The sequence below is a fragment of the Coffea arabica genome, chromosome 2e (genome assembly GCF_036785885.1).
Source record: "Coffea arabica cultivar ET-39 chromosome 2e, Coffea Arabica ET-39 HiFi, whole genome shotgun sequence".
NCBI classification, from domain to species: Eukaryota; Viridiplantae; Streptophyta; class Magnoliopsida; order Gentianales; family Rubiaceae; genus Coffea; species Coffea arabica.
This window is the reverse complement of record NC_092313.1, coordinates 7,468,159-7,491,382: the sequence shown is the minus strand read 5'-3', so window position 1 is coordinate 7,491,382 and position 23,224 is coordinate 7,468,159. Positions and strand designations below refer to the sequence as shown.

Here is a 23,224-nt window from a genome sequence, read left to right as displayed (position 1 = left end):
TGCAATGTCTAATAAAATATGGATTCATTACACGGCCATCCATTGTGACCGTGTTATACCCTATTACACGCATCATGATGCGTGTAATGGGTGGACCACTCATTATAAAATTTGGCAGTATGACAAAATTTTGCCCAGCAAACTTGAAGGTTTCAACGTTCATTTTTTGCAACGGTGCACTAAATTTGCAACGTTCATTTTGTTATTATTTGTATTTTATTTGATTTAAATTATGTAATATTATGTTATGGATTTCAACTAATTACATAAAGAATTATTAAGTATGGATTATTATGATATTTTATTTTTGAGAGATAGAAAAAGATATATTGTTCAAACTTAGAAATTAATAATACTATTTTTAGAAAATAAAAAATTCTTAATAAAAGTTAATACTTTATTTTTTAAAAATAAGAAAATTATTTTTAAAAATTACTTTATTTATTTATGGGTTATGAGTTATGCATTGTTAAAATAAATATTTGATTTAATTGTGGACCCATGCTATTACACCTTGTGGAGTGTTAATCCATTGTGAGTGGAAGTGTAATAAAAGAGGAGAAAGTGAAATACTAACGTGTCATGTAAATTACATTTGTAAACCATTGTGGATGCCCTTAGGGACACCCTGCGATGGAATGAATTCCATCCTACAAAGAATAGAAAGTATACTGTAATAACAACGAATATGTATAAAAAGCAAGTGTATCATATAATTAAACACCAGTCACAATCATTAGTTTCAAATCAGAAAACAAGCAAGCAAAAGACATTTTGAAATAAAAAAAAAATGCAAGAGCACGAAGTAGATCTTACTCAATAACTAAGATAAATTGCCAGGGGAGTTGCACGGTAACTCATTACGAGACGTTACTTTGCAAAAATTGCCCTTTCGTGTTGAGAACATCACATACTTGTTTATACGGCAAACCACTTTTTGGCATAATTGTTTTCACATTAACTAATGGTTGTACTTTTTCACCCTAAAAAGGGTAAAAGATATAGGTCAAAACATTTTATCCAAGCTGTATCTAAATGTACAAACATGTTCTCTCCAAAATTTCCCCAACCAAGGGTAAAACTGTACACCACGTGACATAGATGCACCTAATTAACCCACAGCAAAAACAGCACTGTAAATGCTTGGAAAAGCGAAAACACACGGGCGAGCACCCGGGGCAGTTATTGAACAGATGAATTGCATGTATCAAATAGTACGAAGAAATCCACGAACTTCCACCAGAAAACTCTGTAGATTTTTTCTGAACTTTTGGTAATTTCTGCGGTCAAGTGTGGACGACAGGTTGTTCGCGCTTGTAAGGAATTGAAAAGCATTTGCCAACCTTGACCTAAATGCGGGGTTCCCCTGACTTTCAATTAACTCGTTAGCCAATCTCTGCAAAATTGAAAATCCATCCATGTTTGAAGAACGTTGTCCAAAAAAAAAAAAAAAAGTAAAATAAAATAAAAATTCCAATTCTGAAGAGGGAAAAAAATAATAATTAGAAAAGTATTTAAGAGCAAAGCATGTACTGCATATTTAGTATTCGTTCCATTAGGTAGAAAAACTACTGATACAAATGCATGGCACATTATAATATTCAGACTCATAGACATGTGCATATCATTTCCATCAGGTGTCGATCTCCAAAATCAGTTAAAAGAGATTTTCAGCGATGTAACATCAACACCCAAAGGAGGCTTCTCCACTCATAAAGTTGGGAGAAAAATAATTCAGATATTTGATCGCATTGAACAGCAAAAATCGAGAAAATTAGATATACATTTAGAACTCTCCCAAGACAACATTCTCTTTGTCGAAAAGTCTCACATTATGGTGCCAGAGCAGCATAAACTTTAATGCTTCATACACTATATTAGGTCGTAAGTCGAACAATTTGATCATAAAACCACTATAAGTAGGTCGTGCATTGATTGTGCCAAGAACAAAATTAGGTAAAAATGAAAGACAACAAAAAATTTTATGGGGATGTGGGATGCATTACCAAGAATTCAATTAACTTCTTGAAAGCAAGCCACACCACTCATAAGGTTTCTAAACCATGGCATTAGAGGGGAGGTCAGGGCACTAGGAAACCCTATTTGCTTCTAGATAAAGCAACTAAAGCTAAAACTATTCAGCCCTTTTGAAACCTCAGAATGATTGGAAACCCAGGAGTTTAGTTTGCATTGTTAAGATATCATGCCTTCCCAAAAAATGATATTATATGCCATAGCATGATTTTAAAGGTTCTGTGTGATACCTGGTAGATACTTTGTTCACACAGGATCAGCGGCAGAAGAGCATCTGCAGCAGCACTGACAAGATCGTTGCTGGAGAGGAAAGGTAATTAAGATCACATGTTCAAATTCAACATTAACTGTAAGGGATTGGGAGCAGCATACTCAAAAAATAGATATGTAATTTCTTTTGCTATAATAGTTGTTGTCCATGATGTTCAGCCAAACTTTTAACTGGGTCAAAAGTTTTTCTTACAGCTTACCTGTAATCCCCAAAAACGAGAAATTGCAGCAATGAGTGGAGGAACCGTCCAAGAATTCCTTCTTGACTATTTCCAGCAAGGTCCTCATAACCTGATGCATATGAGCCTAACCCAGATTTACCAGCTCCAGTTTCCTTGTAATGATAGGATGAAAGTGCCTTCAGAGCTCTTAGACACAAATCAACTACTTCTGAGTCCTATGTACATCAAGATGTCAAAAAAACTGAGTAACATTGTGAAAAAATCAAGAAAAAGAGCAAAGAGAATGACCAAATTTTAAAAATCCAAGTTCCATAAGCTTGATCTTTCAGTGTAAGTCTAGTAAAACTTCACGTAGACCTTGGTTGGGCAAGCTGTTGTGACACAGTTTGCAGTAAATTTAAGAGTAGAATCTATAGTAACAATAAATTCACCTGATGATGAAGACCAAAATCAAGAGTTCCAACAATATGTATAAAGGCTTCATTGTTCAATTGCATGACCATTTCAGGATAAACCTCCAACAAGTGTGACAGAAGAGAGAAATACTGCCCAAACAGAAATGTTGTGTTAATTACCCAACTATTAGACTATATTACTTCTTAAATGACAAAGAGGGCTTACATCATGACAAAGCTTGGGATATTTCAACAGTTCCAGGGTAATCAGAGGGGTAACTATGTGAAGACCCATATAGACTACCTGTAAAAGAAGTATGTTCACAGAACAGTACAACCAAAACATAACTGTATAACCAAAATCTTTCTCGAGACAAAACAAAAACAAGCTTTTCCAGGTAGAACAAGGGACACATATCTGTACCTTAGAAATGCTTGTACCATGAGACTCGACGGGTTCTGATGAGAAATCAACCTGCAAAGACATGTTTATGGACAATTGTTTCTTATGATATAAGACATCCAGAAGTGATATGAGATGTTCAAAAAATTCCAATAGTTTTGAGTGAAACAAAAAAGAGAGATTCTCAAATGTTAGAATAGCTGATTGCTATATTAAAAAATAAGTTAAAAAAAAAAGAATAAAAAAAGGAGCAGCTACCATGTCCTTAGTGCAAAGACTTGCTAGTAGTTGTAGAAGGGCTCGCAAATCCTTGTATTTCTCAGTATCTTCTTCACTCCTTAAGCTGCTTGAAACACTAACTGAAATCTGAAGAGTAAATAACAGATCAATATAGAAGAAGAGAAGAGAGGCAGGTTCCAATCTGATCAGACAACTCTAAGCAGAGCGAAAGAACCTAAGTTTAAAAAATCTCTAAGAAATTATATCAGACTTTTGCTAAAGAGAATTCTCACATCAAATTACTCCAACGAGAGCTAAGAGGCAAACTCACTGGCCAGCTTATGTTGCTGACTATTTTATCAGGGATAAAATGCCTTCATAACTTTTTAAGCGCTTAATTTCCAGCTTTGATAACAAATGCACGTGGTTGATATTCATGCTTAGAATGTCATGCCGGAGTTAAATGATTAAAAAAGAGAGAGAGAGAGAGAGAACGTGTTCAACCATCTGCACTACAGATATTTGGCATACTTATACGCTAGTTTGGATAGGCTCCGTATCATATTCAAACAATGGCCATTCTGCGGCCCCCGACCCCCAAAACCCAACAACCCACCCCAACCACGCGCACACACAAAAAAAAAAACCAACTTGCAGCATTGACATTTCATTTTGAACTTTCAAGCAGAAACCATCCTCAAATACTTTATTTGTTTCCCATCTGCATATTTGTTATTAACTGTTCAAGAGTTCACATTCCAAACTCCAGCACTAAAACACAGAAATTTCATCTTTAATTTATTAATATCTCAAGATCAGCTTTCATGTAAGAAAAAAGGGTGATCGTAAGTACCTTGCCAATATTGTGAGAAGAATAACTCTGGAGCAAGCGCATAGAGAAATCAATAACAGCTGCAGTTTCATGTGCCTCTAGGTAGATGATTTGGCCATCCACCCAATCCACAACAAATTTGAGTAGAAGATAGACAACTACAGACTAAGAAAAAAGAATCAGCAATTGTAATTTCAGTCACCCTAGGCTGAAACCTAACTAAAAAGTTAAATACTTTTTAAGTTATGCAAAGCAGTCAAAAAAAGACCAGGGAATCAATTTGCATATTACAGAGCCTCTTCTTGGTTGCTTAAGATTAGCAAATTATGGCTTGAGCTAAAAGCTGTAAGGTGCTGTTGTTGCCTTTCAGACTTCTATTTCAGCTTTTTATAAACTGCAAATAGCTGATCCTGAAGTGTTTTATGAAAAAGCTATAGGGATTTCAGCGTCACAATAACAAAAGCATTTTTTTTGTCAATTACTTTCAAATAATCAGCTGAAGAAAAGGTAGAGAAAGGAAAACTGACACTTCATTGAATTATTTAAGCAAACTAACCTCTGCAAACAAAAAGCAACCATGAGTCTAATAAGCTTTAGTTTCAATCGTCAAAAGCCCATAAAAAACCAATAATTTGAGTTTGGAACCTTAACATCTTCTATCTTTATTATCTCTAAGTTTACCAGTGGCTTTGAATCCTTATTTTTCAGTAGTCAAACCCCTTTCTATAATTATTACCTGAAAGATCGCCAATTGCACAATGATCTCCAGAGTAAATATTTATTAGAATGAAAACAATGGGCAAACGCAATGCAGGAGGCTTTCACCACTTGCATAATTGGGAAAGTTATCAATGTACACAATCTAACATCTCCAAGAAGGAAGACTGTCTACCACTAACAACCTATAGCCTTCCCTGTAAAAATGGGATAACGCAACTTTCACAAAAAAAGGCTTGTCATTTGAAATTCAGCATGGTGCATGAACTGAAAAAATTAGTACCTCATGTTTGTAAATATCAAGAAAAATCAAGATTGGGTTCAGCACAGAGAAACCCATCTCATAAATGGCCTTCTGAATACGAGGTTCGGAAGCACTGGCAACCCCACGAAGCCGCTCCAACAAACAACTCACCTGTGGGATGTCAAACAACCATCAAAAGCTTTTTCAAGAGTATGAATAGCAAAAGAAGAGGAGTTGTTCATACCAGCAAAATAATATCTGGCTGTTGGGCAACCTTTTTCAGATCATCTTTTACTGAGAGTTGCAGTAGATAAGTTGTCATGTGGCTTGCTACATTTCTTATAAATCTGTTAAAAATTGTGATTTAAGAATGAAGTTGAATGGAAAACCTCAAAAAAAGTATGCATATATGTATAGAAACTCACTGGTTTGACTCCTCAGAATTTCTCATTCCAGATGCTGAGAGAGCAAGGGTTTGAGCCAGTGAACGCTGAAATAAAAAATGAAGCATCTGGGTTGGTTAAGGGGAAGTGGTCATTTCTTGGGAAAGAAATAATTGGGAAAATGAAACTTTTGCATGACAATTTACAAGGTGAATAAAACTATAGAGCATACAGGGAAAGGAAAATATAGTTTTCAGTATCAGCTTGCTATTTAATAGATCCTCATGCAAATATGTCAAAATATGGAAAGTAAATCAATTTTCTTGGCTTCTTTCCATTTTCTGCTAACAAGCAACAAAGGGAGATATTAACTTCCCCTCCCACTTCCATTTGACATGCTTTTGTAGAATAAATCAGGAAATGTACCATTTTTCCAGAGTTTATTACCTGATGAACAGGATTCAGCGATAACAGAATTCTCTCATTAGTAAAAGCATTTGCTAAATTGCGCCAGGAATCCTGTAGAGTAAATAAACAGACACTCATTGATGAGAATTCCTAAGTACATAATCTTGTAAAACATTTACAAGGGATGACTAAGCAAATAAGCTTTTAGTGATTTACGACTACCAGGAAAACTTTCTGTTCGCATAATCATGCTTCTGTGCTAATTACTAGAGGAACTCCTGAGCTAATTATTCAAGCAAATAACCAATCTGGAGAAGCAAATACGAGGCTAAAAAGGGCAGAGACTTATTTTTTGTACTTGCATTAAGGATTCACACACAGATACACACACACGCTCTCTCTCCCCCCCTCTCACTCTCCCTCTCCTACTCTTGGGGTAAGTCAGGCCCTTATTGCTTCTGATGCCTAGCAGCACTTATCTTCTCCTTTTCCTTAACTGGCTCCTGCCTTACAAGGTTATATATCATTCTTTCTCTGTTGAAATTATATATAGTCTTAACTAATATATCAGCAATATTATGTTCGTTATTTATACAGTGTAGATTTTATAATCACATCTTGATTATTGCAACACTTCATGATTTAAATAGAAAAGTTCTACAGGAAAATTCTTATGAAAACATAGTAGAAAACTTGTTTATACTTGAACACCTAGAAAAAGTCCCCCTCTTCAATGATCTAACTAATGTGCTGTCCCCCATAGATAAAGAAACCAAAGATGAAAGGGACAAAAAATTTGCTGGTGTCAAGGGGCTAGGTTCCGTTGAAATGGTAAATTTCTTGTTTTCACACCCTACCTCCGACCCTTCTGAATCCATTCCTGGTCCAGATAACAAAGGAAAGCAAGGAACATAAAAAGATGCTGCACTGAACAAAGCAACACAGATATGCACAAACAAATGCAGACACCCAATCTGCATGTAGGTGCATGCATGTGCTGTTTTGTGTCAGAGAGAGAGAATCTTGAAGCATAAACAGCTAATACCTTACCAAATTAAGAAGGTGTACACGAACATTTTTTCGTCGAGCAAGTCCGTGAAGCAACTGGTTACAGGTAAGTTCCTGAAAAAAAAAAAAAAGGATTTTGCAGAGCCCCCACATTTTTGCTCAAAACCAAAAGAAGTTAATGAAAGCACCAACTATAACAAAGGATAAACCCTTGTGGCAATTACTCAGGAATGTAAAATCTGAGGCTACTATGGTCTCACATTTGGCATCAAGAATCGAGACATAAGCACAAATCATCAATACAGTCTAGCAGACAGACACCATCTCCCTACAAACATTTGCATGGCAAACAAAACTTATGCTTCCCGAAAAAAGTCTGTAGTCCAAGTCCTTATGGTTTTCACGAATAGTTGAGCTAAAGCCACGTTCAAATATGTTGAGATGAAGATAAAGAAATAAGAGATACATTGAGAAAGAAGAGACTTAATAGGCTGATTTTTGAAGAATGCGGTAAAGCTAGGCTGTGCAAAACTGGGTTGAAGCATATAACTTTCCATTGTTCTGGTTGGTCAATACTCAAACAAACAAATTGAATTTGGGTGGACTTTTGTAAAAAGAAAATGGTAAAACAATTATGCATTCTTACATTTTTGCCTGAATTTTGATTATTACAGAAATCATTCTCATTGCACCATGTAGTTACTTAGTATATTATTGTTCGATACTACATATTTCCTAAGATGATCACTCAAACATAGCAAAAAGATGAATGCTTTCTCAAAATATAGCCTTGTTGCCAACACTGATTACATAAAAGGCTGAACTGGTCAGAAGACCACTCAGATAACTAATATAAGAGCTGAATTGGGTGATTTTGCGGCAGTTTAAGAACTTTGTTGATTGCAAAAAGACTGCTCGAGGCATGTCATATTAAAAAGGTTTTTCCAAGGACAAGTTACTGCTTTCATAGAAGAAAGGTGCTCTGGCCACCTCAGAGAGAGAGAAAGAGAGAGGGAGGGAGAGATAGAGAGGGAGAGAGGGGAAGACGAATAAGAAAGAAAAAGCATTTAGATTTGATAGATGTCTTCAACCCTGGTGAATCAAATCTCATCTGGCTAGCCCATACTAGGATACTAAATTGTGGTGTGACTTGGCAGATATAAATTTTCATTATTACCTAATTCAGAACTTAACTATGCCTGGAGTATGATTATTCTACCCATATTTTGAAGTGAGAATCATAAGTTTTCTTATCTACAAACTTGAAAATAAGTGTTAAGATTTAAGGTTTCCATGTCTCCCATCATCCTTTCCTGGGAAGCCATTTCAGCCACCCTCCCATCTGTTACCCAATGGGTCTTCCCCCGCGCCTCTTGGAGATGGTCTTAGCATTTCAAATTTGTTACATTAGATAAATTTGTCTTTTGGTTGGATAGAAAAGAATAGAGAGACGGGAGATATGTAGAACTAAAATTACTTTGATGGAATGACCTATTAGGAAAAGGTAAATATGGTGCAAGAAGCCCAATAACTTAAACAAAGAGATTCCTTGTCCATTGCTCCTTGTCATATGCATAAATAAATTAGGATACCAAACAGTCAACTTCAAGTTCCAGAGTAAGCAATGGTTAAACCAGATTTCAACATAAAAGTTTTAGCAAGCTTTTTCAGTTTGCTCGGGCACAAAAGCAGGTATGGCATCAGAAAATGCGAACAGGAGGCAGAAAACAAAATTTCCCCACATCTTCTACACTGTAATCTCAAAAGAACGCTATGATATCTACAATTCATGAAAAAGAGACTAATGCTTCCCTTAATTGGAACCTTTCATGATTTGTTGCCCCCCATTGGCCTACTATAAGAAACTTGCCATTTCTGTAAAGTCTTGATCAAATAGACCTTTGCTCAAGCTAGGGCAACAAGAAGCTAGATTTGATTGCAAAGATTAGCCAAAAAATGATTTTGCAGAAGACATAAAAGACTGACCTTCGAAACTAGGTATCACAGAAAGCGCAATTTTATTAATAGTAGGATTCAATCAACAAAAACCGAGTTGGTGGTTGTACATCACTTCTAACAGTAACCATGAAGTATGAAAAAAAGTACTAAGATCTGCAAATCCCAATAACATCTAAACTAAAGTATTCAACAGTAAACCTCCAAAACCAGTTTCAAAATTTCATACCTGTAAATTCTTTTCTCCAGGATAAGAGACAAGTGAGACAGTTGCAATGCGAACAATCACATCAAGAACAAATTTTCCCTGATCATTGTCTCCAAAAACACTAAACAACATTTTCTTGGACAGTTCTGACTCAGGTTGTCTTTCCTTGAAATTATCAATGGTGAGGTTATTTCCTTTACTTTCTTCATGAGGCATCAAATAAGTACAGGACCATCTTGCCAGGAACCAAATGACTGCCTAATAGAGAAGCAGCACAAACATTAAACCATCAAGGTCCAAGCAAATCATGGTGGAGATCATGGAGAAAATGAATACGTAAAATGACAAAGAATCATAATTCCCCATTTAATTGTGAGCACAGGGCATGATTGTACACAAATGAACAGAAGAGGGAGAACAAGATCGTAACAAGCTGCGAGGGTGGGAAAGAGACCCTACTCAATGAGCAAAGGCTTCAAAGGAGCAAAGCATGCACCAAAAGGTTAGAAACAGAACAAGAAAAAAACATAATATGAAATATCAGGTATTTTCTACTCTTCTTTACTGTGGACAAGAATACTTTCTATTTTGTTTTTTGGTGGGGTGAGAGAGGAGAAAAGAAGGGGGGGGGGGGCTGTAAGGTGCCATGGAAAAAGTGATTTGAACAGAATGTCAAATTTTGAAAACTAGGACAATACCTCCATAAGCCGAGGACTGAAGAATGATGTTCTCATCTCTGTATCTAAACTTTGTTCCGAGAACCTTATAATCGATCTGAACAAATTTAAAACAAAGAAAAATTGAAATTGCAAGTGAATTCAATCATCCCAGATGGGTGGAAAGACATTAAAAAAAACTCAAAACAAAATAAAGGTGGCTGTTTATCATTCTCATTCACTGGGTCTATCATATAGGTTACAGACAAAGACTTTCAGTTCAAAGCAATGACTGTTCACGACATCACAATCCTGTCACATTTGTCAAAATGAATGAGGTTTCTTAGTTGCTTTCTTCTCCACTATACTGAACAAGTAAAATGATATGTCAACTTCTGATTCACAAGTCACTCTGGTAAAGAATTTGTGAAATTCATAGATTACTGAAAAGAGACATCTGTTATGGGTTAGATGTAAGTTCAAACTAAGAGAACAAATGACATTACCCAGAAAGTACAACAACTGGATGATTTTCTGATTCCACCACATCCATAAATTGGGTTTGTATAGCCATTGGAACCTGAAATAGCGCATATCTTTAGACAGAATTAAAACGAGCAGTATCATTGACAGTGCAGAGATGATAACGGGTGATCTCTTGTAATTACACATCTACAAATTGTAAATTAGCCGTCAATCTGAAGCTAGTAATTAGGCGGTGCAGGTCACCAGATCGGCAGTTAAAATGATTCTCAACCAGCTAACAGAAAAGCAGAGTACCAGTTGAGCCATAAAGGGCACATAGATTAGGAGATGTCAAAGAACATAAAGTCACGGATTCTTGAGGTGATCACAGGGGAATAACTATCATCTGATTAAAGTATACTATCTTTTTGTCAAAAGGACCTCCGAGTAACAAATATAATTGCCACAAAGTCAATTATACCAACCAGACAACAGAACAAACAACCAGGAAAGGAGTTTCTTACCAATGGTGTTTCACCCTGCCATTCATCAGCCAGAACATGCCCGGTTATCAGTAAAAGTGAGTAAAGCTCTTCCAATATCTGAGTTGGATCACAAATGCCTCTGCCCTAAAGTGGAATTGAACATGAGAGAAGGCACAAACACGATGTACACTGAATCACAAAAATGGATTATAAAGCCAAAGCTTGGCAGAACTACAAAGACACCAGGCTTCAGGAGTTTACAGGTGCAAACATACGTCTCTATTCATGTTCTGCACCATTTTACAGGACAAGAATTATTTTGGTACTGATACAATATTTAGCTCAAAAAAGTAAGCAGGCATTCTTCCCTGCTGGCTATAATGTTAAAAGGCTTGTAAGACAAAAAACTCTAATCTGGAGAGGAAAGTTCTCTCTCCATTGCTAAAAACAAAAAATCCAGAGTGGAGGAATCAGTCTAGAAACAGCAACAAGACTTCTGCTAAATCCCCCATCCATACAAAGGGACAGGAACTGAAAAATGGCAATGAAGTTTTCTACAAGGTCCAGTACCAAGAAGAAATGCTTTGTGATTTTTGGCTTTCACAATTCCTGTGTGATAAGTCATATGACGAAAGCACCTACCCAATTCATCTACCCTCAAATGGTCAAGCTTTGTGAAAAACAATATAATCCACATAAGGCAAAAACATGTCTTTTGAATCAAGGCATTTCCAGAAGCTCCACAAACAGAAGTCTTTTCACAAAATATACCAATCTAGCATTGAGACCCTCATACCCAGTTAGTCATGGAAACCATTTAACTTCTACTAAAAGAAAGTAGGTTAGAATAAAAAGACATAAAAAAGTTGTTTGATCCAACCCAAAAAAAGGGCTGAACCCCAGATCTTTTGTTAGTAGGATGCTCATGATTCAGACAGGAAGATATTGTATGACAAACAGCTGAATTGTAATTCTCTGCATCATGGATAGATCACAATACTAAAAATAGTCAACACCTGATGAAGCCTTGCAAAACGCTCAGAAAAAAGTCTCACTAGCAAAGGAACTGTTGCATCTAGAGCTGCTCGAGCAACAAGAGCGTAGGAGCTTAGTCTTTCATCCATAGCTACCAAAAAAAAAAAAAAATAAGGCATAATAAGATACTGGTGCCAAAAATAAGCTGCCTTAATTAAGGCAAAGATTTAGCTTTCTGCAATCATGAGGTAGCTTCCATACCAGTAATGGAAGCCTGAAAGTAATCGGCATCATTGTCATCACTGAAGGCAGATGCAGAGGCAGCTACATAGGTCACAGAATAGAAATCAACAACTAATCCACGAACAATATGATAAAGGAGTAACCGTTAATGTGAAAAATGAATTTATCAAAATGATCCAGATAACAAGAAATACCCTTTAACTCAGACTCTACAATCAAGGCAAAAAGATTGGCAGCGGCACTGATCCCTTCTGATGGAAGCAAAGCATCACGACTAGTACTATCCAATAGCTGTTCATGAGTCGAAACAGAATTTTAGATCACTAGGGAGAAAACTACAATACATGATACACACCATTATTAGAGAGTAAATACATTAATGCTTTCATTTTGAAGCCAAACTAACGTTAATACTTCAAAAGACATATAAATCACTGACATAAATGAACTTTGTTGACTTTAGTTAAATTAACCACTTTTTCAGAGAAGTCAAATGCTATCAAAGATAAGTCCAATTCACTTTTATAAACAGATAAATCCAACAAATTCACAAAATACTTAAATTAACCTCATTTAACAGCAAGTGTTATACACTATATCAATATTACACCCCTCAATCGATTATACAGCACATCACTTCCAGCCAGAAATGAAAAGCAACCAGCTTCACTAGTGAAATCATTTCATGAGCCAACACCACCTTTGGCAACTGAGAGTGCCCTTGTGTATTGCAGCACAACCATTTATTATTCAAGCAATCACAATCCACTCCCCATGCAAAAAACCAGAACCAAGATGCAACTAACTACATAGTGCAAAATGCATGCACGCTCTGGTTAGGCTGCTGAGGACACAAACACAATCGACAGGAACCTGTGTCTATGGCATCGACCTCCTTTCACAATGGAATAGTGTTCTCTCTTCTTGCATTTTGTCTAAATAAAATCCAATGTTCATACTGCAGCCTTATATGGATCTAACATAGACTTGTGAAAAGAGGCAGAACTAGTCCCAGAGAATCAGAACTCCAACAATGGGAAAAATAGAAAAAGTTCATTTCCCCTAGCACACCTGCATATTTAAATTTCAAAAGGCTATCTGCTTTTAGTCATTCCCTTTGCCAAAATCCCAGATTCTTCACCAGTGAAACTCCACATTCAGTTGAAGCTTGTTACTCTGAACTATGGCTGTTGTCGAATCGAGCCACGCAATACTTCATGTATGATAACATTCATTAAGGGTGGAATTTGAGCTCAAGTTTAATGTGATATTTAGAAAAGATGACAAACTCCTAAAGTCAATATTCTAAATAACCCACATTAATAACAACGATAAACAAACTACTTCAATCTGCAAAAGAAAAATGAATCTGAAAAAGAAAAATGCACACACAAAAAAAAATTCCCATAAGACTCTAAAAATGAAAAAGGTTGTTCAAGCCCTGGGCCAAAACCTTTCAAAGGAAATATCTTATTGCTCAATTCAAGTTCAGAAAAAACAGAAACTAAACTTTGATCCGAATTTAAGCTTTTAGTAAACTCAACAGCTGAATTAAAATTAAACCTTGTCTGAATTTGATTTCAATCAATCTAATCAAAATCCAGCATATTTTCAGTGCCATTCTTGTCTAAAAGCCATATAACTTTTTCTCATAAATTTGCCATAACTTGAAATGTAAGTTTACAAGAGACGAAAACCTGCCTTTTAGAACCATTTCATGAAGACTTTTAACATACACTTGATTCCTAAAGAAAACTAATTGACCATCTCACTCACCCTACAATTTAGTCCCAAACTCCCCATTTAATAAGAATCCTCCAAGCTCATCTCCCAGTCACCACTAATGAAATAATAAGCGGGTAACAGATACTTCAAGCAGATTAGTGGCCACAAAATCTTAATAGAAATGTTAAACCAGTAAAAAGCATATACCATCAGAATAGTTGTCCAGGTATCTAGCAAGACATCACGTGCGACCCAACTCCATGTTTCTTCTTCAGTGTGATTTTCCATAATGTCTTTAACGACCTCACTCATCAAAGCATACAGAAGATGAAGAGTTCCATAAGGCCTGGGAATCAATGAAACAATGACAATAACCATAAACATCGAAATGCAGGAAGGGCTTGATCTTAACCGCTTCAAATCAGTTGATTATAGCTTACTTTAGAGCTAAAAGCTATTTTCAGGTGTTCTCGACTTTCTTATGCATTTAGCTTTGGTAAACCTGTAAAAAAGCCTTTTTATAAGCGCCCTTGGGGTTCTTTTTGAGAATAAAAGCTCTAGAGGTTCTTTTTGAGAATAAGCACCCTTGAGGTTCTTTTTGAGAATGGCTAGAATGGCTTTTGGCTTGATCAACATGTAAAAGAAGAACATGCTTTGATTTTTTTTTTTTTAAACCTAAAAAATTAGCAGCTTTTGAAACCAAGCCCCAAAACATCGTTAAGTTAAAGTAAATGTTCACAATTCCAAAGGGTAATATCTGGGCTCATGGTTAAGTATCAGAATCTCACCTTATAGGTTTTAAGAGTTGGTCAAACATCAGTGGAGAAGTTACAGCTGCCATAGATAGAAGTGCGTGACATCCATCAAGCAACTCACTGGAAAAAAACCAAACAAATCGATGGACTAAATCAACAGAAAAATGGAAAGGTATGAACAGAAGATAGATAATAGCACTTATTTAACCTGTCACTTTTTCCATTTTGAATGGATTTTGCAACCGCATCAGGAGGGTCTATCCATTCTACAACCCCAGAGAGCAGTTGGAGCAAGTGCTGACCTTGCATGTGCCCATTATCTGAGTTTTGGAATTGATTAGATCTCTGATAATGGACATTAAAATTGACATCTCATACAAAAGCGACCCTAATAAAACAAGAAGCAGCAAGAAGCTTTTCACAGCCACAGCAGAGGTTGTTTGATGAATGACAGAACAGGATGTAACCAGATGAAACCTATTAATCATCAACTATACTAGATCATAGGAATTCACTAGGGTACAAAATCTTTACATAATGCTTAGCTTCAAAGCAAATAATAGAAACATCAAATCGACAGGGAAGACAAATTACTGTTTGGAGGAATATAGTTCTGGTTCCACTTTAGAAACTTTTCTTCAGATGATCAGATCACCTTCCTAAAACCAGTCGATTCAAAGGGTGCCAAGTAATGGATACAATTCCAAGCAAAGAACCAGCATTCCCACCAAACAAAGGAAAAAAATCACTTAATAAATATACTGGACCACCAAACACTCTGTTCATCAGACACCAGGTTATAAAAAAATTTTGACCATTACGACAGATTTTTTACCTTTTAACATAAATATGAAGGTGCCTGCGCCTATGCACAAGAGTCAAAACATCTCTGAAAGGAAAGTCTACTATTTGATCTACACAGCAGATCTCAGGACATGGCTATCCATAAGATCCATCATTCTGGGCATTGGCTCGCAATAAAAGCACACCATATGCCAAAAGCAGACAAGTCCAGATAGGAGTACTTCAAATATGATGAGGTATTATATACACTTCAGTAATGTGAGCTTGCTTCTCATTAATAGGTGAAAAAGAAAACTATGAGAATTCTACAAGTTCTTTCCTTTTTCCACCGTAACAGTTTGTAAAATGTTGCAACAAGCCTTTGGACTATATTCTCTAGTCAATATTATTTAGCTTCTAAGAAAAACCGGATATGCCAGGTACTAAATTAAATGCAGTAAACACATTCCGTAATTTCCTCCTATCACTCTACCTCTCCTATTACCAGAACAGAAAGAATAGAGAACATGCAGCAACAAGTCGAACAACAAAATTAACCATAAAGTATAAGTAACTTGTTTGAATTGGTCCAGCAGATAATTCTCTAAGAATTCTTGCTGAATCTCATCAAATAGAGCTCCAGTCCTCAGTCGAAATGCTTTTCTTTGATCGCTACTAGTCGGATATCCACTGACCCTAGTATTGATGTTAGGAACTCAAGCACTGTAAACGGGGTAACTAGTCTTGCTTGTAAATACAGTTTTTTCCAACCGGATAATCTTGTGACAGAAGCCCCTGGTTTAGAAGGGACATGAAACAGGAACGAGCTCCCTCTCATGTAAGGTGAAGGCCTAAATCATAATTTTCACATGAAACTTCACTACTTATTTATCCAAAAAGGTAAACACTAAACTTGCTCCACCGCATCTCTTAACTATCAGAATGCAAGAAATTAAACCCTCGAGGAAATAACTATACTAGACCTACAAATGAGCACAACCATCCAGACAATTTTACTGAAACAAAACCTTTATACTAGTTTGTGGCCCAAGACTTCGGAAGTACATTATACAGAACAGTGCAATTTACTTTTCAATGCCCTTTTTATCCCACAAATACGCATGGATACTTAGCATTAGAATTGAGGAGAAGTATCAAACCATTGAGAACGAGTTTTGAAAGCATGATAACGGCAATGGACTTAAATTAAACCAAAACAATATTCTCAGACAAGTTAATAAACTTGTCCATAGACATGAATAATGAAGTTAACTAGGAAGGCAGTGTGTGACGATGAAGATGAGTACAAAAAAAAAGCAGCCAGATAGATGTGTAACAGATATCATAGAAAAAAAATTAAACAAAAAGGACTAGTACCAGCTGGAAATATGTTGCCTGTCAAGGAGCAGAATTGTACTATGAGTTTCCTAGCTGAAACAGCAAGAGGACAATCGAGCCAATAACCTTTACATGAGAATTTCTGACGCAAAGCACCATATAGTCTCAAAAGCCATCCAACATGACCACTTGTTATGAGCACATCACACCAAGATGGACCAGGCTACAAGCAGCACATAAGGAGAAACAAAGACAAAATCAACCGGCGAATGAGTAGCAAGAAACATATTCTAGAGTAGCTGTATGTTGAAATGAAAAATATGTGATAAATCATGATAATGAAAGGTTATTGGAAGGAGTATACAAGAAAAACAAGGCAAAAAAAAAAAAGAAAACAAGAAAAGATACATGTTGTCTGCCACTAGGTACAATGTCAATAAACCCCTAATAAAAAAGTAGTTAAATGTAGGAGGTAAAAATGACCACAAACAAAACCATTTTTCCATATTCTCAATTGAATTCTTTTGAGTATTAGTTACTTAAGACTAATAGCAACCACGTTTGAAAAGAGTTTATCTTCATACCTGCACTAAATTACATTCAGTTTTTCTGGCAGAATAGCTGTCATTCTTGACTCCTAACACGCCCATGCCTCTCCTGCCAATCTCAACTGTACTTTTGCTGCACCGGAAATCCCAGTTCAAGATTTGAAGCATAAGACGGAGTGCTGCAGAACACACCTTTGCTTCAGGTATGGCAGAGTCAGATGCAATTATTCTATTTGTGACACTTGAAGCAGCATCTTGAGCCCAGCCATATAAGCTCTGTAGGGTCAAAGGGGAAAAAATAATGAACATGTATACTAAATCAAATGAAAAAAGATCTTTCTAAAGCCTATGCTACAAAAAAAATAAAATAAGGGCTCGAATGGAGTAAAAGAACCTATGCAATCAGAAGACCTTCAAATAATCCAGCTCCAAAGATGTTTGACACTGATCGTGAAACTCTTTGGGAAGGCCCATAGCAGTTGAGGTAGAGGGTGAAAACTCAGAAACCTTCACAAAGGTCAAAATAAACTTATTAACAAGATTGAGCAAAGACACTTTGAACAATAAAGAAGTAGACTAGCACACCTGTTTTGTTTGGATCAATACACAAAATTTTAGAATCCATCATCATAAACACAGTAACATTAACTCCAATGAACAAACATAAACTAGAATAACTAGTACCAAGGATTCCAGAAAAATTATTCCAGCAAACTGCATATCAAGACCATGGCTTCCAGCAACAGCCTGATTGACCTGTAGTATATAAACTGGAAATTCAACTATAGCAAAAAAAAAAAAAAGGAAGAAACAAAACATGTATGAACAAATATGAAAACACCAAATAAAATCAGTCCACAGATCTCATGAAGTTGGCAAACAGAAAGCAGAATGAATCACAGTTAATGTACAAAACATCCATGTTTGCTAACCTTTCAAGAACATCTATTCCAAACAAAAATTACTGATAGATGGATGTACTACTCAGTAGTTGTGGGTGCCAAAAGATTGCCAACTTCCCTTAAACAGAAACTCATCATTATTAGGTCTAACATGTAACACCATTTTCCATTACTTGTTTCTCAAAAGTAATTATTCAACATGCACCTTTCCAAGTTTAATGAACTCATATATAAACCAAAAATACATCCTCACAATTGCTTACAGTAGGTCCAAACTTTATTAGCATGTTTCAAAATCTTAAAAACTAAAGCAATAACAGCCAACAAGTGAAAAACACTATATTGCCCATTATGCATTAACAAGCAGTTATTATTTTTTTCTCAAGAATAGACCTATTCAGAATTGAACAATTAATGATCAAGAGCATAACTTGATGATTAAGCAGATTTACTAAACAAAGAAACAAAAAAAAAATGAAGATCAAAACTAAGAAGCATGATTGTGCTGAACTCATTTAGCCCAGATTAACAGTGAACCTTATGCTTGGAAAATGCCCAAGGGTAAACATAGTAGCTTAAAAGTAACTAAAATTAGGTTGATAAAAACTCTTGAGATACTACCTGAGAAAAAAAAGTTCCCTTGTCAGCAGCTGTGAATTCTAGCCTACAAAAAGAAGATAAAAGCATAAACAGTTGAGAGACTTGAATGCTACTTACAATTAAGAAAGTTACTCTATCAATAGTACTTCTATCATTCATGTCCCAGCGTAAATGCTCTAGTTGGTATGAACACTTTTTTTTCACTTGATAAGGAATAAAATATCCCATATCAAGTAATGAATTTATGGAACATATATAGAAAGATTAACAGAATTTTCAAGCAACCTGCACAGACAAAATTTGTCACACATTAACAGAATTTTCAACCCACTTGGCTATGTTTAGTTCCTGAGAAATGATTTCTAATCATCATTTCAAGTGTCAATTTGTCACATATTTCCATCCTGTTAAACTTTCACATCCGAATTATATCATTTGATGCATTACCAGCCAAGATCCCTAAACTTTTAACAAACTCTAATCAAATAATAGGGAGGTCCCCCAGGGACAATCACAGCTCCTCAATTATTTAACATGCACATCTAGAAAACCTTCTAATGGTTTGAATTTCAACTAATGAGAAAACTTACCAACCCCTCTTCAACAATTGTGCAGCCACAGAGGCAACTTTTGCTTGGACATAGCCTTCAGCTGAACTGGCATGTTGCATTACAAAGCACAGACAAAAGCTGCAATAGATATAAAACATGTAACGAGAGAACTCAAACTAAAGAGACATATTAATGGAAGAATAGCAGGAAACAGATATTGCAAATCTCTCAATGACAACTACAACTAAGCATCAAACCATCACAGACAATAGAAAGTACAATGACCAGCAAGGATTAGCCAAATATGAAAACTAAGCCACGTAAAGCACCCTAAAGAGTACATTTCCAAAATAGGGGAGAAAAATTACAGGTGCAACTTGTGCCTGGTTAGCAGAGGAACGACGAAAAGGCTTGAGTGAGTGTAAGCAGGCACACAAAAAGGAATGCAACAATCACCGATGCTGAACTGACAAGACTATCATTCTATTCTGGTTTTCTAGCCTCGCTCTCCCTCCACTCTCCTGGTTATTCTTTTTGTTTAGGGGGAATGTTAATAAAATGATTCCAATATTGAGCAAATTATGCCACTGTCTACTTAACCTTTATTAGTTTTACCTTATCAGTCCTTTCTTATCATCAGTTGATAGGAAACCCCATTCTCTGATAGCTGCATCCCGAATCGCTCCAGCTGCCTGAAACCTTGCATTTGGCATCTGAGAATTTTCTGTAAAGCTTCTTGGTTAGTTAACTAAATGTACTCAACATTGCAAATGGAAGCGGTGTTAAGAAAGTAAAGATTACAAATACCATAACATGACTGCTACAAACCCTCCAATGCAGATTCAAGTAAAGTCAGGCATACCAAGATCATACTCAGGGAAGTAAATATAGAAACAGTAAGACACTAAATTGGAGTTAACACAGGAATTACCACTAGCATTTTTCAACAAGTGACCATCAGTACTATCCTGCAACTAGCAAATGCATAAAAGGATACGGAGGCATCATATAATGACTTTGTTTCAAAGTACCAAAACCTTTCTGGATAAGTTATTCTCTGAATCAACATATCCATGAATATCTCAATGACAGGTTGTACAAAATCATGATGCTAGACTTGCCTAATTGACCAATAATCAGCCAGATAACGTACCATTGACTTTAGATGACGGGTTTAAGCGACAAATCTTCTAAAGTTATAAATCATTCAATATTTTAAAATGACTTCTGAAAAATCATCACATAGGTCATTTCCATAATGTTTCAATATGATCTTCAAGTCCAGTATTTATTCAGTTTACAAAAGACACTCTCTGAAGTTTAATACCCAGGCATTAGCTTTTTAGACTATAATTGTCCACGTTGCAGACACCTTATGACCAAAATTTCATTACCATAGGAAGCTAGCAGTAATTATGCATAAACTCCAAAACTTACCGAGGATAAATTGGCATGCCTGATATGGTTGAGGAGATTGGCTTAATGACAAAATAGTTGCCTCAGCTGCCGATGGATTGACATGCATCTGGGGACAATAGACAAATTTGGGCAAACATAAATTTCCATAAAAATTCACAGGACTGTTTTACAATAGGTAATTTGGAAATAGGTAAGATGCTCAGAAAAATGTAATTCAAAATTTCTTTTGTCGATTTGAAAAAGGAGCATCTTGCAACTGCCTACGAATTCTTATCAAATGGATACTCTAAATTAGGGGTATATATTGCTACTTTACCAAAAAACACCTCATCTATACATGGACATGTCGTATCTCCCATAGAGTCCCCAGAATGCCCCCCAATTTTTGTGACAGTTTCATATAGCAAACACAGGAGGGTATCAACATCCCCACCTGTACAAATTATAAATAGTATGAACCTATCACAACCAGCTCCATAAATGAAGATGCCAACAATTTGAGGGCTGCATACTAAATATCCCTTTGAAAAATTCAAGCTCCTAGAGTAATAAGGTGAAGCCAAGATTTAAAAAAGCAAACATGTCTTGCACTACTTCAAAGGGGGAGAGGTGGGAAATATGGGGCAAGATCAGCCTTCACCCGACTCCTCGGCATTTAGGTCATCAAAATGACTATCCTATTTAATCTTATCAAACTAAGCAATCTACACCTCTCAAATCCAAATCAAACACATAAACAGACCAGTATTTTTGTGTTCCAAGTATCTAACAGCAATGACCTTATAAAGGCACAAAGGTTGCCTCTTGTTAAAGGGTCTTAAATACGGAAACAACTTAGAAGTGCACCAATTTAAACCACCCCACCCCATTCCTTCAAAGTGCTGGCCTCCACTCTCCAGATGCAAGAACTAAGGGAACAATTACACTAGAATAATTACAATACACGGATTGAAAGGAGCACATTGAAGGCCAACAAGAAGCCAGAAAGCAGATTGAGGCCTATTTTCCTTGTGTTCTGATTTTTCTGAAGCTGGCAACACTGACTTCAAAAAAGTTGATTGAAAAAACTTAATAGCATCTCTGTATTTCGAAATTTGAAAAGCTTAAAGCTGCTTTTAATAATACCTCCAAGGCGTATTCCCCATAATCAACTTTTTTATGTCTAATATAAGTTCAATGTGCAAATTATTTAAAAAAAAAAAAAAAAAAGAAACAAAAAAAAGGTCATCAGAGTCATTTTAGAGCTTTTAGCTTTGAAAAGCTATAACGAAGTATTGTAAGACAAACAGCAACAAGGCCCTAAACTGACCTGTTAAAATACGTCTAACCAGAATTACTTAATTGTTGAGGACTCAGATTCCTATGATGGAAGTTTTAATTCCTTAGCCCGGAGTTATTGTATAGGTTCTGAAATGTACTACATTTCTAGGCCAGCCAGGACTGAATGGCCATTCTTGAGATCTACTCTTCTTCAATCACATTGAAAAACTCAAAATCCCCACTAAAACAGCTTTCTATCATTTTCAAAACGGATGTAAAAATGTATAATATCCACCAATCCAACCACCACCCGACTGAAGTTTGAGATTTTCATCCTATTAACAACTTAAACTGACAAGCATAATAACATTCCTTTAGCCCAAAAATACGATTAAGATCATGATAAGCTTACTGATTACTTTACCTATGACATGTTCAAATCCTCGTACACTTTAGTACAAGGTATATACTCTAACCTGCTACAAGGTAGACTCTTTTTTCCACTTCCGTGTATATCGCAGAACATAAAAGGGGGCTTTATAAATAACACTAGTCTATTATTAGTTTCACTAACAAAGGAGAAATCAAAGGGAGACGGAAATGGTATTCTACCTGTATGGAACTGCAGGCGAGCTCGATAGTACGCATGGTGGCTTGCAGATGAGCCAAATCCGGCGGTGCAGTATTCTGGTAGCTTTGATTCATCTCCACTTACTGAATCAAAAATCGACACACAACCATTACTTTTTACTGTGTGCTTGTGTGTGTGTGTTGCGGAGACGACGAATCGAACAAAGCATTAAGTGATAAAAAATCATAGCGCACCTGTAAATTTAGAGAGAAGATGAAAACCGCCAAAGCCGAGGGACAGGGGACACCGCCAGCCTGTTTGCACAAGGGCAAAATGACGAGAAACAGAACCCCAGTAGCACAGCTAGTTTATATAGTTTACACTCTACGCTTCCCAGCGGCTTTGCCCCAAAAGACGTTTGCAGTTTTGGACTAAACTTTGGAAATTTCCGGATTGGTCCTTAGATTTTGTGGGTTGTGTAATTTTTAGCTCATAAACTTTCTATGCAGAGACGCGAATAAAAAAAATTATTAAAATGGAAACGGTTGCCCCTTTTTTTCTTGTTGAAATTAAAAATACATTTGTATGGGCGAAACAATTTACTAAGATAATGAATCATTAAGGGCAGGAAGAAGCCAATAATGACGTATGTTTAAGAAAAACAAAAAAGAAAATAGAAATTGAACAAT

General features: G+C 36.1%; 1 protein-coding gene across 7 annotated transcripts; it reads right to left on the bottom strand.

Moving 5' to 3' along the window:
- Positions 1-934: 934 nt before the first annotated feature.
- Positions 935-22,926, bottom strand: LOC113730598 (uncharacterized). 7 transcript variants are annotated; one of them, XR_003458369.2, is made up of 33 exons: positions 22,790-22,926; positions 22,577-22,678; positions 20,723-20,810; positions 19,901-20,009; positions 19,325-19,423; positions 18,756-18,798; positions 17,917-17,988; positions 17,644-17,739; positions 17,269-17,508; positions 16,724-16,907; positions 14,772-14,883; positions 14,597-14,683; positions 14,016-14,154; positions 12,278-12,374; positions 12,102-12,164; positions 11,882-11,991; positions 10,905-11,009; positions 10,422-10,495; positions 9,958-10,033; positions 9,281-9,517; positions 7,133-7,209; positions 6,127-6,198; positions 5,722-5,786; positions 5,541-5,643; positions 5,336-5,467; positions 4,357-4,500; positions 3,543-3,650; positions 3,306-3,356; positions 3,108-3,185; positions 2,918-3,031; positions 2,505-2,701; positions 2,265-2,334; positions 935-1,396 (listed from the first exon to the last, which is right to left on the bottom strand). XR_003458369.2 is itself a non-coding variant. In XM_027255382.2 (33 exons), the coding sequence occupies exons 2-33, from the start codon at positions 22,667-22,669 to the stop codon at positions 1,208-1,210; spliced, it is 3,519 nt and encodes a 1,172-aa protein (XP_027111183.2). In that variant the 5' UTR covers positions 22,670-22,678; positions 22,790-22,926; the 3' UTR covers positions 935-1,207. The 7 variants fall into 7 exon arrangements, 4 of the variants coding, with proteins under 4 accessions (XP_027111183.2, XP_071934674.1, XP_071934675.1 ...); XM_027255382.2 differs by having other exon boundaries at positions 7,138-7,209; XR_003458368.2 differs by lacking the exons at positions 935-1,396; positions 2,265-2,334; positions 2,505-2,701; ... (1 more) ...; positions 3,108-3,185; positions 3,306-3,356 and having other exon boundaries at positions 3,441-3,650; positions 4,357-4,493; positions 7,138-7,209.
- Between the last annotated feature and the right edge of the window lie 298 nt (positions 22,927-23,224).

Bases quoted from the DNA above. Each gene is read 5' to 3' on its own strand.
- LOC113730598 (XM_027255382.2), bottom strand. From the start codon at position 22,669: ATGAATCAAAGCTACCAGAATACTGCACCGCCGGATTTGGCTCATCTG. The intron at 6,199-7,137 runs GTAAGGTATTAG...TTTACTCTACAG, and splicing joins GTGTACACCTTCTTAATTTG to GATTCCTGGCGCAATTTAGC. The intron at 3,357-3,542 runs GTAGCTGCTCCT...ATGTCTTTGCAG, and splicing joins GTCTTTGCACTAAGGACATG to GTTGATTTCTCATCAGAACC.